Raw genomic sequence first — 16,751 nt, forward strand, 5'->3', positions numbered from 1 at the left:
GCAAATTTGAATAACAGTTTGTTTACTTAAAATGTGTGTCTCAATGCACATAGAGGGCCAATTCTCTCCCACATCTATCTGCCCTGACATTGTGAAGTCTGTTGTTGGAAGGAGGCTGATGCAAAACTGATAAATTTCATAGATCCACCATGTGACAAAAATGTGACATTCCTGGGGTGTGGATCCACAATGCATCATGTATGTTCAGCTCCCTCACTGGAACTAATTAAAATAATTTCTGACAACCTTATCGGAAAACAAGCTCGCCTCTGGACAATAGCCCCTATTCATTTTCCACAAGTCACCATTGTATGATTGGATCACAAGAATTGCTCTGCTGCAGGCATAATATGTGCCTAAAATAATCAAATTAATTCAATCCGTAGAAAATCCACTCATTGACTTGTTTGTGTAACCATAACAAAATGTTGTTTTTCTGCAAAGGTCGCGGAGCACACGATTGTCCACACAACAAACAGGCATTCATTGATGCTGTTAACATTAAATAGCAAAGAAGATGCAGGGGGAAGAAAATCAAATAGTGAGGGTTTAGCAGATGGGGATGTCCTTGGGAATGAAACAGCCTCGTGACTACATTTGCTTTCCTGCTTATCTTGAAATCAACCAAACAATTGGGAACAAAATGTTTTCGATATTATCAACCCATAGCACTACTTAGCACGTGGCCGTAAAGCCTTTCAGTGAAGAGTGTGATAGAATTCCAGTAATGTGAAGTAGGCGTGTTTACCTTGATGATGTAGAAGCGTAATAGCACATAAATATTAAACAATAAAAGAGTGTTTACTCTAACAATGTTAGGTATATTACCAGATTCATTACCTTGACTGTGATGCTCGGGGTGTTCATCTTCTTTCAAAGATGACTCTGCTATGGGTGCTGAAAAGACACAAATGCCAACACAAACATTTTAAAAGTGTGAACAAATAGAGAGCCGCACGCAAAATGCATGCTTTCTATTTGATCCCGTAAATGAATGCAAACAGAACATAAATCACAACTAGTTTCATGCGTCTTTACATCCAGTTGAGTGAGTAAAAAATGCAGCAAATATCTCATTCAAGCTCAGTTTTTAAACATTGTACTAACTCAGCTCTCTGTGTCTCTTCAGCTCAGTCTTCAAATCAGTAGACGATCCAGTGAAGAAACGTCCTTGTTCACTGCTGCCATCTGCTGCCTAATTAAAAATACAGGCTCAGTGATAAAAGGAAAACCACACAACCCCCAAGCATTACAGAGAGGAGATGGTGGGGAAAGGAAAAGGATAGCTGGAAATGAATGAGCAAATAATAAAAAAAACACAGCTGTATTCTGAAAGGAAAAGCCATGTCAGAAGTGAATATTCAGTATGTAATAAAAACCATAATTTCTCAATCTGGAGATATGATGGAGACAGAGACATTTCCGCCTATTGTAAAGATTTAAGACCAAAGAAAAAGTCTTACTCATGAATATTTCCTCCAGCTCTTTCCTGGCCTTGATGAATATCTCCACTGACTGCTCCAGTTTGGATCACAGGGAGTACAACACAGAAGAGAGTGTTGTTACATTGGCACAATGAGTCAGAATTATTTGTATTATGATTCTGACAGTGTGATCGATTAAATAAATAAGTGGCTGTAATATTACAAAACTAAAACATATCTCTAAAAAGACTACACACAATTACTAAGGTTGGAGCCTGAATGAGCCTAAAGGAGAAATAACCCAGGATTTACAAAACAATAAAAAACATTTCATGTATCCTGGATTTGGGCTACTTTGTTTTCATAGTGGTTATGATCTGAACAATTGTCTATAACTAGCATTGCATTGTTCATCTAAAATACTCTGTCATAAAGCAGGCATTTTCTTATTAGTTAATTACTGTATGTATCTCCATTTTTGTTGTGTTTTCTTGTATTCTTGTATTCCATTGGTGTGGAAGTGTATCTGTTTTTATTCTGCCTGTTTGGGGTTCCACTTTTTATCTAAAAAAACAATTAAACTTATTTAAAAATGTACAATAAATTACAACACTACTTTTCCCCAAATGACCCTAATATGACATAACCAAGTGAGTGTTATGAATGTACTGAAAATCAAGCTCATGTAACTTATTAGTGACAGCACTATAAAATTAAAAACTAATGCTTGTCTTGATGGATGGGCCAGACACCAACTGTCTGCCTTGAGTAAGGAAATGGTTCTTGTGTTAAGTGACTCTTATACAACTATTTTTAGTGCTATGTAAATCACTGATAATTTGGCCAGTGATGGATCTCCGTCATTCCGTGTCTCCTGTCATTAAATTCTGATATGTCACTATGACCATCAGGAAAGTGTGGCAATTGAAATATAGCAACTCGTAAAAGGAGTTCTCTGTAACCCTTTAACTCTATGCTCTACGTTGTATCTCAGTGTTTTGACAGTATAAAACAAGCCGCCTACAATATAACAAGCAGCCTACAATATAACTCATTGATGAAATAATGTTCTAACATATGGGAACTACAAATGCTTTAACTTGAGTACTTGCTTATCCTATTGATTAAGCACCACATTCCTAATAACACAATCTACAGTGGCAGAAATACAAGTTTCTGTTGCTTGGTGGACTATTTATTTATGGCTTTAATGAAAAGCAATTGTCCAAATAGTCAGAAAGAATGCCCTTTTCAGGAATGACAACAACCCCAGCGTTATAATCTAAAATGCAGAATACTCCCATTTCCAAAGGTGGACAGAGAATGGAGCGTGTGGATTTAGGTAATTTGCCTGGCAGCTGGCAATACAATCATTTTAACAGCAAAAGTTCACTAGAGGAAAACCACAGGACAATCAAATCTAATATGTTAAGTCAATCGTTATTTTTTTTTAAACACAAGCTGTGAAATTAAAGCACACAGAACCATGTTTAGAGTTTGAGATGTAAAGCATGCTTAAGTTAAGATATAATACAGCTGTTCATTTTAAGCCATCTGAACAGACTGGATAGACTATTTAGCATGAGACATAGCCCTGACAAGGACCAATATGTCAGTTCTGTTCTTAGCACACGTTTGCACTGGCATGAACATGGCCTAAATCAATTTGTCCTACTTCTATGCGGAGCTCATGCTTCTGCAGGTTTGGGACATCCTCTGTTACATGTGTAGAGCACGGTACACTGGTATGTCTGCAGGAGACCTGCGATGCCATTGTCAACACACCTGCTTGACACTTGCCATTTCAGTCGAAGGTCTTTAGTTTCATGCAGATCCTGGTATTTTGGAAGAGAGAGAAGACACAATTTGATTGAAACATGCTGTGGCAACTAACCTTTTAAACAAAGAAAGCTGAAAGGTTTCACTTTGAACTAAATACTATTTTTCACAGAAATGAGAAAGCAGTATAGCTACACGTGATCCGTAAATTGATTACATTGCCATTGTCGTCAAGTCAAATTTATTTACAAAGCCAATATTACATATCACAAATTTGGCTCAAGCAGCTTAAGCACACTTGGTTTATGGACCGATAAGTTACGTAAATGATGGGCATTGTTTATGTGCAGAGCTCTTCTCACTCTGTTAAAAAAAAAATCATATTAGGTGTCAATGAATTGCGTTATTTCATATGACCCGAAGCCATTCTTGGTTATTTGAATCTGAATCTGAACTGTACTTCAGTAGTTTTCCAATGTCAATAAAATTACCTCATAAAAGGACCTAATGTATCATACAATTACAATACCAAAGTCAAGGAATATTGTATGTGAACCTGCAGCAGCAACATTTAACATCATGCAGCAAGTTGCCCTTTTCTCGACCAATTTTGTTTCTCTTAGATATTTTCATGATAATACATGACGCTCACATCAACGACATCAATAACAGCAAAATACAGTCATGTTAATTTTATGAGACTATTGCAGTCAGAGGAAATTCAAAACAAAAGTATGAGACCACAACACTAATATGTAAAAACACACTATTCGGTATTCGTTTAGTAGTTAATACTGTGTATTGATTATTTTAGACTGTGATGTAAGTCTTTGTCAGAGGAGTCTCTATTGGTGCCACGCAGAAAGTCTTATTAGTTACAATTTATGCGACATGATAATAGAAAAAAGAGACACTTTTAAGGTTGTCTTTGCAGAGGTTTGCTTGTCACAAAGTTATGAATCTGGCGCCTGTGCTACACGCAAACAGTTAGAGTAAAACATACACGCTCTTATATATATTTCTGCATGTCACGGTAACGCAAAGACGACTCGGACAACGAAACAAACTGTCTGAGTCAAAAAAATAAAATCTTATATATAATCAAAAGACTGCGTTTATTCATTTAACCTCAAATGGTCTAGCAGGAACGGAAAACAATAGACGTTGTTTCTTCCGTGCTGTTTTTGGTGAACACCGAGGAGTTTTTTGTTTACCTAGCAACAGACGGCAAGGTAGCAACGGTGTTTTGGTGTCTCTGCTCACGCGAATCTGGCTCAATAAAATGCATTTCGCATGCTTTCAGACGATTGTTACAGTGGGATAAAAAAAGTAAAAATAATAGCAGTTAGCCGCCGTGTTTGGCTGTTGTCTGGTTGGATGCGCTGAAGAGGGCTAAATTAGCTCGCTGTCAATTAGCGACCGATAACCAAGTCGATCCCTCGTTACTAAGATGTCTTTGCAAGAGTCTCCTCGTCCTTCTGATGAAGAGGAGGCTTTCTACGTGCAGTGTAGAGCCGCGTACCTGGCTGTGTTCAAGTCTAGTTTGACAAATATTGCTTCGAAACAGCAGCTGTGTCGTGGTAAGCTCATGTTAAACTATTACGCTAGCTAACTAGCGTTAATAAATACAAATAGCTTGCTTGCTATACAACTGTTAGCATACAACGTGTATGTGCCAAGAAAACTTCATACCCGATAGATTTCATCCCCGTTCTTTCTATAACATATATGGTCCACATGTTAACATGCGAGAGATAATGATGTCATCTGAACTAGCATCGGCTGATGCCATCTCGTATTGATGCTCTAATTTCCAGCTTGTCTGTTCGCAAATATTGACTTAATTGTCATGTTCAAAAGGTTTTTAGAGTATATGTCCCCTTTACACTCTTATCCTGTATAGTTGTGATGAAGAGTGATGGCGTGCATATTAAGGGGTTACATTTTATAATACGAAAATCAACTCATTGTGGGAGATTTTACATGTTTTAATAATGTACACCCTAAGCACAGAACAAAACGGTCCTTGTGCTACAGTTGTTGGTTGTCATCCGCCATTGCTACGTGTAGTTTCAATGTTCTTTCCCATTTATCCTATTAAGCTCTACAGCAGGCTGGTAGAAATCCAACCCATGCAACTCTCAATAAATACTGGACCCCGAGAACATCCAAACTGAACTTTGATGACTTCTGTGAGATTCTTAAAAATGAGAAGAAAACTGAGGAAACTGAGCTAATGAGAGCCTTCAAAAAAATGGATTTGAACAGTGATGGCTTCGTCTCACACAGTGAACTGGAGAAGGCCCTTACTACTGTGAGTAACCTAAAACAGTTTGTGTATGAGATATCTGTAACAAATTGTCTGCTTATTTTTAAGATTCATCTTCTTTGGTTAAACTTGTTAATTTTGATTAAATAGAGTGACGCTGTACATCTAAAACACCAGGGGACCCACTAATGTTGTATTATAGATGTAGACTGCCGAAACATAAATTGATTAAAATCACTGATTGTCTCATGTCTTTTTTGTTGTTGTTGTGTTCTACTACTCAAAAAAATATGTTGGATCTTTTAGAGAGGCGAGAAAATGACCGCTGAAGAGGTGAATGCGATTTGGTCATTGGCTGACATCAACAAAGACGGCAAACTGGACTATGCAGAGGTAAATGAGTATGAAGTGACGTCTGATGCTATTATCACTTTGCTGTATGCCCCACACTTGTCAGGTTTACTTATGTGTCCAAGTCAATACAAGTGTATTTTAAATACACATTATCCTTCCTTGTATTGGTTATTTAAATGTCTCATCTGATTGATCAGTTTAAGATAATCAATGCACAACGTAGTCTCACAACAAAGCCTACAATACCAAGCAGCAAAAACTTTTTTTTTAAAGTTGAATTTAATTCACATAAACTACAGAAGAGTCAGTGATACGAAGTTAAATAGTGCAAAAGCAAACAACCCTATGACTCCCTATGATTTGCTCCAATATTCTCTTTATTTATTGCCATATGTTCACCTCCATCTAAGATGTAAGCATCTCTGACCCTCTCTCTTGCCTCACAACATCCTCATGTATCATGCTCTCACTGCTGGTTTTCTCTCACTGCCAGTTCTGCAGATTGCTTGTGTCTACAGTAGAACAGTGTCAGGTGGCTGCTTTGGAGAGGCTCGAGGCAAATGCCAAGCTGAAGAGACAGAACTTTGGCAGTCAGTCATACAGCCCTCCAAAGAGCTCAGTGTCATCAGCATCATCGTCATCAGCAGCAGCAGCAGCAGAAGCAGCAGCACAAGTGGCAGCGACTCTTCCTCAACCTCCAGAAACACCCCGGGCAGAATCAGACACTACACTCAAGAAAGGTAAAACATGTAGTGATAGAATAATCTATCTTAAAAGTGACTGCCGTAATTTTAGCAGTCAAGTAGGAAATATATCGGATTTTTTGAAAGTCTAAAGACATGAGTGATTTCACGGAAAAAAATGTTGACCCTTTTCTCTGTCATTTCTCTCCCTCAAAAGTACTCTTCTCCACACACAAAGCATAATCTTCTGACTATATATTATAGAATCCCCTTTCTGATCAAATATGAATAACAAACTTTAAAAAGAAAAAGAGTCAAAACAGAAAAGCAAAGATTATAACCGTCAATGACTTCTCGTAGTTACTCTGTCCCAGAATTTTCTGCACTGTACTGTTTGCATCACCAGTCACTATACTCTACTCACTGTCCAGCTATGGTGAAAATATATTGAGCAGTCTTTACTTTAATTATTTTAAATGCTAATATCTTATTTGTGTATACTCCAGAACATAATGACAATTTGTGCGGCACAACCTACAGGTACAAAGGAGCATCCATCGCCGACCACATCATGTATACTTCAGATTCCAATATATTGTTGCACACCCGTACACACTGCTTGCCCCAATACGCCTCGCCGATTACTTTTGATGAATAAATAATAGCTCTGTTATTGATCGATTTTTCACTCCCCTGTGACAAATCACCTCATTAGGACAGTCCATTCATCATAATAGCCGCACAATTAGGGCAGCTTGTTTGGAGGGAGGAGACTGTAAAGCGTTGTGATTTGGGTAATCACTTCTGCCATTAAGAGATTGACAAAAGCTCCATCTACGCTGATGAAAAATGCTGCCGTTCAACTATGGCTTTGGAGTTGGCGCTCTTGCCAAAAAATATGTTTTCATTGCTTAAACAAACAAGTACTGGCATCACGTCCAGCTTCAGCCTTCCGCAACCGTAGATGATGAATCAACAGAGTGTTTCTGGGCAAAAATACACCACCTTCAGCCGGTTTACGGTGGATGTAAAAATCCACTTTTTGCACTTTAGTGCCAGCATTCCGAGGAAAGAGAAGAACAGAGATCCTGGATGAGCGAGCCACGGACAGGCCCTCAGTGGGAAGATAGATGGGGTTGATTTAGGTGGTCAGTCCATGTTCATGTTATTGATTTGGAGGATTCCACCACTTCTCACTGGGGAGATGATGAGGGATTAGACGGTGGTCGAGAGGAGGGCCCAGTCGACCACCACTGCAAAAACAAATGAGCTCCCACATAGTTGTCGGGATTATCACATTATTGTGCCTCTCCCTCCTATTGATTTATACCTGCTACATTTTAACAAGGCTCCAACACAAGATGCAACGTGATTGCACATGTTCAATCGGTTATTCTTGAAGCTCAACACCAGTTTTGACTTCTCATTTGCGCCTAACTTTGTCAGTATATAGCAGTGCTACAATGAGAAGTATGTGTTAACTGTATGGGAGATGGGCCATTTTGGCTAATTGTTGCACACATAATTGATGAGATACAGACCAATTATCAGGCATCAGTTGTTGTGTGTCTATCATTTTTTGGCAAACAGTCAGACCGATTGATGAACTGTCATGGTGTTTCTCTGATAATTGGTCTGTTTTAGTTCAATTCTTGCAGTTTTCCACCACCAGTGCTTAAACAATACTGATTATAAACTCACACAGAAGCTTTTGTTTGGCCATGTTTCAGTGCATCTTTGTCCACATTCACACAACAGCTCCAATTTGATCCTTGAGATTAAAATACCCCCATCAATACAAAATTGATCCATCACAAATACCATGACAGTGGGTCTATTTATTTCTCCACTACGGTAATTTGCTTGTAACCCTATCACATTACTTCGCTTCTGGGTTTCCTGGGCTTGGAAACAATCAGACCCCTCATTAGTGAATTGATATTTTCTGGCTTCAATTAGAGTTAAGGGGAAAAAGTTGTGCAAGATAATGGATTTGAGAGGGTGCTGTTATGCCATTTGTGTTTTAAAAGGCCTCCATAATTAATTAAAAGGTAGTTGAGCTAGAGATCACACTTTCTCGGAACCCAAATGCAAAGTAACCATCTTTCGCTTGAACTTGGGAACGGACTTCTGTGAAGACGGATTACAGTGTCAATTATGTTGTGCACCTCATCTCTCTCTCTCTCAAGCGTGTGTTTACTGTTCGGAGAGAGGAGGGCTGTACTTCATTTGTCACTCAGTCAGTTGAGCGTTCTGTTGCAGCAACTTGATTTATTTATCATAACTTTGGATGGATTTTCAGCATATGTGCTTTTGTGTTCGCGAATAGCGATGTGAGTTTTTATGTTTGTGTGTGTGTGTGTGTGTGTGTGTGTGTGTGTGTGTGTGTGTGTGTGTGTCAGACAGCAGATCATCCTCCCGTCCTTCTTCTGCTCGCAGCAGACGCTCGTCACTGTCGAACTCAATCACGATGACATCCAGCAGCACTAAGGCCAGCAAAATATCAGAGCCTTCAGGCTTACAGGTAAACCCCCCACCCCGCCTCCCGTAGTCATAAAGACCCTAGAGCTGCAATTTATCTCATCTTCATTATCAATTCATCTGTCAATTATTTTCCATATTAATCTATGAAATTATATGTCAAGAATGTAGCTTGAGATTGTGTTTGTCAGTCACCCATGAAAGTCCATGTTTGAAGACTTTCTTATACTAAACAAAGTATTAACTGTAAAAGAGCTGTAAAGTCATAACTCAACTTTTAGTCCTAGTTTAGCTCCTGTCTACTATTGTTTATAAATGTCTTTTAATGACATTCAATGTAAGTTAATACAGTAATGTATAGTAATAACTCATCCATTTTATTGCCGTATATTCTTTTTATATTCTTATTTTATTTTTTATTTTGTATTGGTAGTAGGCATCAATTATACATTTACATATGTTTTTCAGACAATTAAATTAACATTGCATGTGCACATTTAGATCATGCTCATTTTAGTTATAATACTTTTTATATTCTATATGCAACATGCAAGCTATGTTATGAGTCTAAAAGATGAATTGTTTGTCCCATCACTGGCTAAACCTGGAAATATTGTAAGTATGTGGGCTCCAATGATACTCCGTGATAGCAAAGGACTTCGCATCCCCACTGCTCTCCCAGTGTCACTGGTACCCATTGTTTTTATGATGGGCGAATTTAGCCCGGGGTGGATAGATATACACTGTATTGATCCCACACTCTTTGTTTTCACACTTTTTGGCTTAACCTCATCTGGTTTGCTTTACAGCAAGAAAATTAAATAAATAAATAGAAATAACAGCCCTGGGCTCCATCTCTCAGGTCCAGGCACTGTGTTGAGATTGGAAAGGGCCAGACATCATCGTGGTTAAAGAATGTGTGTCCAGAGATTACCTCTGAGGGAAGTTCTGCCTGCTGTATTGGCTGCTATATTGTCATGGGCCGGAGGTGGTAATTGGGAGGTGGTGGATGGAGGGAGGTAGGCTGTGTTTTTGTAGTGGTGTGTATGTGCGTGTGCATGCATGCGTCTTGTGGGATGCAAATGTTGTTGTGATGAATACAAACATAACAAGTAAAGGATATTCTATCATTTCAGGATTTGTTTTTATGAATAGGTTACAGTTATATGTAACGGTTGCAGTTTAAATTTGTCTGTTTGTATGCGTGTGGCTGGTTTGGTATCCTTCGACCCTCTGTGCCGCAGTTAATCAGACCTGTGGCCGGAGATCGTGACAGCGCCTTTATTAGTCTGCAGGCTGACCCTCTCTCTGTGGGGGCATTAATTCTGATGTCTTTAAGCAGTTGATGGGTGCCCATGGCAGTTTACCTCATTTCATATTGTCCGGACAAGCCACTGAAGTGTTATGGTTTGATCTTTTATGCCTCTCACAGCCCAAGATAAATACTTTGAGAAAATGGCTTTTCTCTAAATGAGTGACGTGCTCCGTCTTTATGGTACTTTCTTTGTTTAACTTGATGATTTATTTGTCCACTAAAAGGATATATAGCCTATTCTAGACTTGCACAGCCCTCAGTGTCCTCTTACTGTGTATCCACACCAACTGTGTTTTCATTTAATGTGTCTCCAATGAGTGGACGAAAAACGTCCTTGTTTTTGATGTTCCAGTTCAATTTCAAAATATTACCTAATTTCAGTTGTGCTGTCATACAAAGGAACAACAGTATTGCAAAAGGAGAGAAATATAAGGATTCATAAATATTGCCTAAGTAGCCTCTTGGTAGTTCTGAATGGCCGCTGGCCCAAGATTGAAAAGGGTGTATTTATCAAAGTTAAATGGACTCCAATTTGCCATATCAGGTCCGAAAGGGAGATTTACTTCAGCCTTTTGCAGAAAACACAGTGTGACACTTCTGCCCTCCTCTGGAACAGCAGGAGTATAACAAGTGTTTACATGCTGTTGAGCTGACGCCAAACTGTGTAATAATGAATATGCCCCCTGAAGGTTGGAGTGGTGATTATCACAATGGCAGTTTCTGTTTATCAAGTGAGCAACCTCACTGTTATGATTGACTACTTAATTCACATTTTCATGCCGAAATATACTTTCCACGTCACAAGATCAATCCCCCTTTTAATAGAAACTGCAAATTAGCTTTGTTTTCTGTTGAATGAATAAATGCATTTTGTTGTCAAGCCGTGAAACAGTTTGTCTGGATTGTGTCAGGATCTAATGAGAGACCACACATAACAAAGTATATTAGGCTACACATAACATAATATACTGTTTATATGATGCATCAAATGGCTTGAAATAGCAAACAACTGGATCTAGGTTTGATAAAGCTCCAAGTATTATCTTTCTGCTTTATTAGCCAAACTACATCCATTTGTATGGATGTGTTGGGACTGTCGTTAAGCAGAAATGTTATCCATTTTCCAGGAGTGGCATCACAGTTATGTGAAGGGCTGTTTCTTCTTGGAGGATGATGGGAGTATCGGCTCTCTGCAGTACCAGCTCCACGTTCCCCAGACGACCAATGTCTACATAACCATCCAACCACTCAGCCTCAGCCACGGACCCGGTACTGGCACTGTCTTGTGTTACACATAAACAAAGATCATACAAACAGTTAAAATGGGATTACCCCATTGGTTATATGGTTGCTGCCCTGATTAGGGAAGTCCAAAATTAGGGTCAGCACAGCACCTCGAGAGCTAGTGGGAATTCAAGTATTCTGGATTTGGACCTCGGCCCCTCATATTCATTACTTGGAAGTCCCATATTATAATTTTTTGCTGGACAGCTTCCTGCAGCATGGATTCCCACCTGTCTTTGGCGGCAGGCACAATGTAGATGAACACGATGAGAAGATGCTTTTTGAGACCTTTTGGCATAAAAGAAATGGTTGTCCCATTACATTTTAGATTATTCACTTCAGTTTAGAAAATTAGAGCATGCAGATGGTGAATTGATGTAGGTTGTGGAAAGTTACTCCTGTATCTGCAATGGCATTCCCTAATTTTACATGGTTGTATATGGCACTTTTGTATTAAAAAATAGGTTTTGTTTTTTGTTTGTTTTGTCCACAAAGTGAACATCCTGTTATTTAATAATCTATACCGAAGCCTTGTATCTTGTGTTATCTTGTGTTATTTTTCAGACAAGCCTTCTTCATGGATGACAGTGGACACGGCTCTCTTTGCAATGGCAGCTGGTGAAACCAAAGAAGACTCAACTTTAGTGGGTTTCACTGAGTCAAAGGACAAAGAAGTATGTGTTGTTTATATTGAGAGATATACATATACTTAAACATGATCTCATATTCAATGTTAGATTGTTGTATCATCCCCGATGATGCTTAATAAGTTAGGTGTTTGTGTGTTGATAGAATAATACTTTCAAATTTTAACCCCGGATGGCTGAAAGTATGTGTTCATACACATATTCTACCAGGTAGCAGCATGTCTGGAACTATGAAGTTGAAACTTGATTGTCCTACATTCCAGGATGCACTCTGTGTTTTAACTTACTTTGCTGCTACTCCTCTTTTGTTCCCACAGAAATATGTTTGGAAAGGAGAATTGCATGCTGGGACTTATTACCTGCTTCCCTTCACTAGTGGATGCAAACTAAAGAAAAGGAGTAAAAAGAGCCCGTCTAATAAACCTGTAGAGCTCGTCTACAGGACTGACACCGGAGAACTAGACCTCACCAGAGAGCTCAGTGTGTGTGTGTGTGTGTGTGTGTGTGTGTGTGTGTGTGTGTGTGTGTGTGTGTGTGTGTGTGTGTGTGTGTGTGTGTGTGTGCGCACATCATGAAGTTTGTATGTATAAAGTAGTAATGTCAGCATAGAAAAAGACAGTCTGGTCTGTGATTTGAAACACTTAAGTCTGGACTGCTTTTCTTTCTCTGTTGCCACCACAGCAGTCTAACTGATGGATACAGTAGTGGAAAGATGGACAAGTGAATTAATTGATGCTGTCCATATGACGCGTCTCTGTGTTGCTCCCTCTGTGCCACAGGGAGGTGCTGTCTGACATCTTTGAGGTGATAGACCTGGACGGCAATGGTTTGCTCAGTCTGGAGGAGTACAATTTCTTTGAACTGAGGACCAGTGGAGAGAAATGTGACAAAGATTCCTGGGCTGTCTGCAAAGGTACTCATTCTCATTATGGCACTAATACACAGTGTTACATTTATGTGACTTTTATTTTTAATAATGTAAGTGGGAGAGGTCCATTATGTATCTCATCATTTTTGTTTGGGTGTGTAGAGAACTTTGATATGAGGAAAAACCAGCTGACACAGCAGGGCTTCATGGAGCTCAACCTGATGGAGGCCACAGAGAAAAATGGAGACCCTGCAGACTTGTGGGTCACCCTGGAAGCCATGGGCTTCAACCGCATGCTGGAGCTAGTAGATGTAAGTTTACACATCTGCTCTCCCTGAAAACACACGGCATGACATTTTATTTTATTTTATTTTTGATAAGAAAATACATTTTAACCTTCAATAAGCCATTCTGCACAACCAGCTACTGAATTGACTCTCAATTCCATGTTTCTTTCACTCTATTTCCATGACCTGAGCCTCAGAGTGCAAAAGCACTGGCTGTAATGTACACACATACAGAGAGAAACACGCCCATCCTACTAATTATTTTAATTAATTAACTCCTCTACCTTCCACTCTGTCAGGCTTGTCCATTCCAGATAGATGTACACTGTGAAGGCACTCAGCCATCCATCCAGCCACTCAGTATGGACTCAGGGCCCAAGCTTCAGAACCAGGCTCTCCAGAAGTCCATCACAGCCAGGACAGGGGCCAAAGCACTGAGAGGACAAGACAACGTCTTCATCTACACCTACCGTGGGGAACACAGGATCTCTTCCCTCATAGCCAACAAGGTAGACAACAAACCTTATGTGGGAGTGATGATCTGAAGAGTAATCTGGTTCAGTGTGATTTTCAAATTGCCATGTGTCCTGGTGGCCACTAGGGGGATAATAGTCCAACCTTGAATGAGAGAATGAGTGAAGACTGGAAGTGAATAAGCTATTTCATACATTTATGAGGTGCTAATTATCAAGGGGGGGGGAAACTAAAAAGAATGACATAAATAATAATGATTATTTACCTAATTCTAATCAGTGTTACTCAAAGTACAGATAATCAGGGTGTTTGTATATTGTATAAAAAGTAAGTTGTTTATATTAACAACACTTTCCAGGACACTGTTTGTGTGTAATTGCTATGCAGCTATCGTATTGATTCTCATAGCAACAGGAGCTACTCAGAAAGAATGACCGGATGATACAAAGGAACTACTTACGACTTTAGAGTGCTAGAGTAATTATATGTCTACAGCATGTGTCTGTTGAATGAGCTGTTGTAGCCGATATCTGCATGGTGACTTTGTGTTAAGAAAGCTGATTAGTGAAGTGACCAGTCAAGTCAAGTCAATTTTGTTTATGTAGCCCATAATCACGAATTGCTCATTTTCCTGAGCAGGCTTCACAATCTGTACTGCATTTTGACCCTCATTCGCTTTCAATGAGCCAATATACCGTTTGTGTTGCAGACCAACCAGAAAGTGACTGTCCATGTAAACAATGAGCAGAGCAGGAACTGCTGCAGCAGCAGAGGCATGAGCGTGTTCGCAGTCGAGGTACCAGCCAGGACTAAGATGGTACGAAGTGAAAGCCCTGTCTTGGTTTTTATTATTGCAATAAATGAACCGTGTAATCTCATCATAACAAGAACAAATCATGACTTTGAAAACGTTTCATTCTACAACATTCAAATGTGCAATAAGTGTTCATTCTGAATACGAAAATACTTTTGTAATCATTAACATGGTGATAACATGTAATGAAATTACTATATGGTGTTTTGGATACTAACGCAAATATCTTGTGTTCTAGGTGTGCCAACACATTCTGCCCATCAATGAGAGACAGGATTGGACCTACAACTGTGTAGAGACCATACTGCCCTGCACGTAAAGCTGCACTGTCATCACTCAACTACGCCAGTGATGTGCCCAGATAGAGATATGTAGGGTCCATAACACATAGAAAAGTGTCGTCGGACCAAATGTGTGTTGTAGGTCCAGAAAGAACACGGCTTGATCCTTTCAGCTTTTAGAAGCTCCACATTCAAAGCTTATCTGTGAGTTGTATAGAGCCTTGTATGTTGGACAACAGGAGCTGAGACCCTCTGGCTGCTTGTAGCCAGCAGCTTGATCAGGCCCGGCAGCAAGAACGCTGTTTCAGAAGCTCAGAGCCTCGAGGCATCAGAGGTGTGAACCATTGATGGCAGCTAAGGATGGTCACTCTAGTCATAAAGTGCAGCTGATAATGGTTTTTACTGCTTTTGTTCTGCCTTTGACATGCACAACAAAAAGCAGTAACAGTAACATATTGAAGAGGATTTCAAAATTCTGTTTACAAATATTAACACTTTAAATGTATGGAGTGCATAGATCAAGGACTAAATTGCCAACACCACATTTTAATTCATAATTCATCCTTTAAATTATGGCTATCGTCAATTGTCAGTTTTTTTTTTTTTTTTTAGAAACAACATTTCTAAATACGTTTACTATTGTCTGATGCTGTACTGTTACTATATTATGAAACATCAATATACATTTTGTTGTAGCCATTGCAATTGTTTTTAATATAGATTGCTATTTACCATACTTATTTATGTAAATGTTTGGCTTCTGCATCACCACACTCTTCAATCATGATGATTTTCACCTTTTTAGCTGCATACAGTCATGTAATATGGGCCAAAACAAACTCGCCAATATTTACTTTAATTTTGTTTCTATATATTTTACTTAACATTTGATCCCATTTGTCATGTAGATGTAAATATTATTAAAATATTCCTATCACAGATCATTCGCTGATATGTCTTTGGTTGCAACCCTTGATTATGCCGAACACCAACATTTTGTTTCAACAGGAAATACAAAAGAAATACAGGCAGATGCTCTGCAGATGACATTTCACTGTGTCCCTGTAATCAGGCAGGTTTACACTGTTTAGATGGCCGTCCCAGTAGATTTGTATCCATTGGAAACCTGGATTTCTTTCAGCTCTCCTCCAACACTGCAACATTTTTGGCTAACAGAAACAATGGTGGATTGAACATCTAGTTGGTATCGTTTTCTACAACGATGGCGGATAATCAGTGTTTCTTAGGCATGTAGGTGACACATATAATAGATGTTTTAATGGTATTACATGTGTGTGATATTTGAGGAAGAGCCCAGAGCTGGTCCTTACATGAAGTGACTGCACATTGACATATTATTGTTTAAATGCTGTTGAAACAATGTGAGATGTAATCTGGACATCTAAAGAAGCGTTTAACAAAATGTAGCCTGGTTGTAACCAGACATCTTTTGACCTGCTGATAACCAAATCAATTCTTCCTGAATGTTCTTTTTACATTTAAATGAAGGATTGTATCTTAGTTATTGTGATTGCAGTCTGTTTATATCTGCCTGTTACTGTGCAGACATTTGTCACCACTCTCCATATTCTTAATACAGTACGAGGCTGAGGGGATTTGGGTTGGCAATGAAATGCATTCTTTTGCATTGCGCTCAGGTCAAAACTTTATTTGCCCTTGGCCTTTAGTTGAGAGTAGTCTTGACCTCCTATTTATAACTCTTGGGCCGTTATTTGCCCTTTGACTTTCTCTTCTGAAACCGTAGAGCCAGCTACGTAAATGTCATATGGC

At 39.1% G+C, this 16,751-nt stretch overlaps 1 protein-coding gene across 1 annotated transcript; it reads left to right on the forward strand.

The window, feature by feature from the left end:
• Window positions 1-4,653: 4,653 nt before the first annotated feature.
• Window positions 4,654-15,535, forward strand: efcab7 (EF-hand calcium binding domain 7; the record flags this gene model as incomplete). The annotated part of the gene is made up of 13 exons (XM_079221360.1): window positions 4,654-4,783; window positions 5,306-5,517; window positions 5,779-5,865; window positions 6,320-6,566; window positions 8,912-9,033; window positions 11,433-11,574; window positions 12,154-12,263; window positions 12,554-12,720; window positions 13,016-13,149; window positions 13,267-13,415; window positions 13,691-13,900; window positions 14,575-14,682; window positions 14,918-15,535. The coding sequence occupies 13 exons, from the start codon at window positions 4,654-4,656 to the stop codon at window positions 14,996-14,998; spliced, it is 1,899 nt and encodes a 632-aa protein (XP_079077486.1). The 3' UTR covers window positions 14,999-15,535.
• Between the last annotated feature and the right edge of the window lie 1,216 nt (window positions 15,536-16,751).

Source organism: Taurulus bubalis, assembly GCF_910589615.1.
Source record: "Taurulus bubalis genome assembly, chromosome: 7".
In the NCBI taxonomy this organism is placed as follows: Eukaryota; Metazoa; Chordata; class Actinopteri; order Perciformes; family Cottidae; genus Taurulus; species Taurulus bubalis.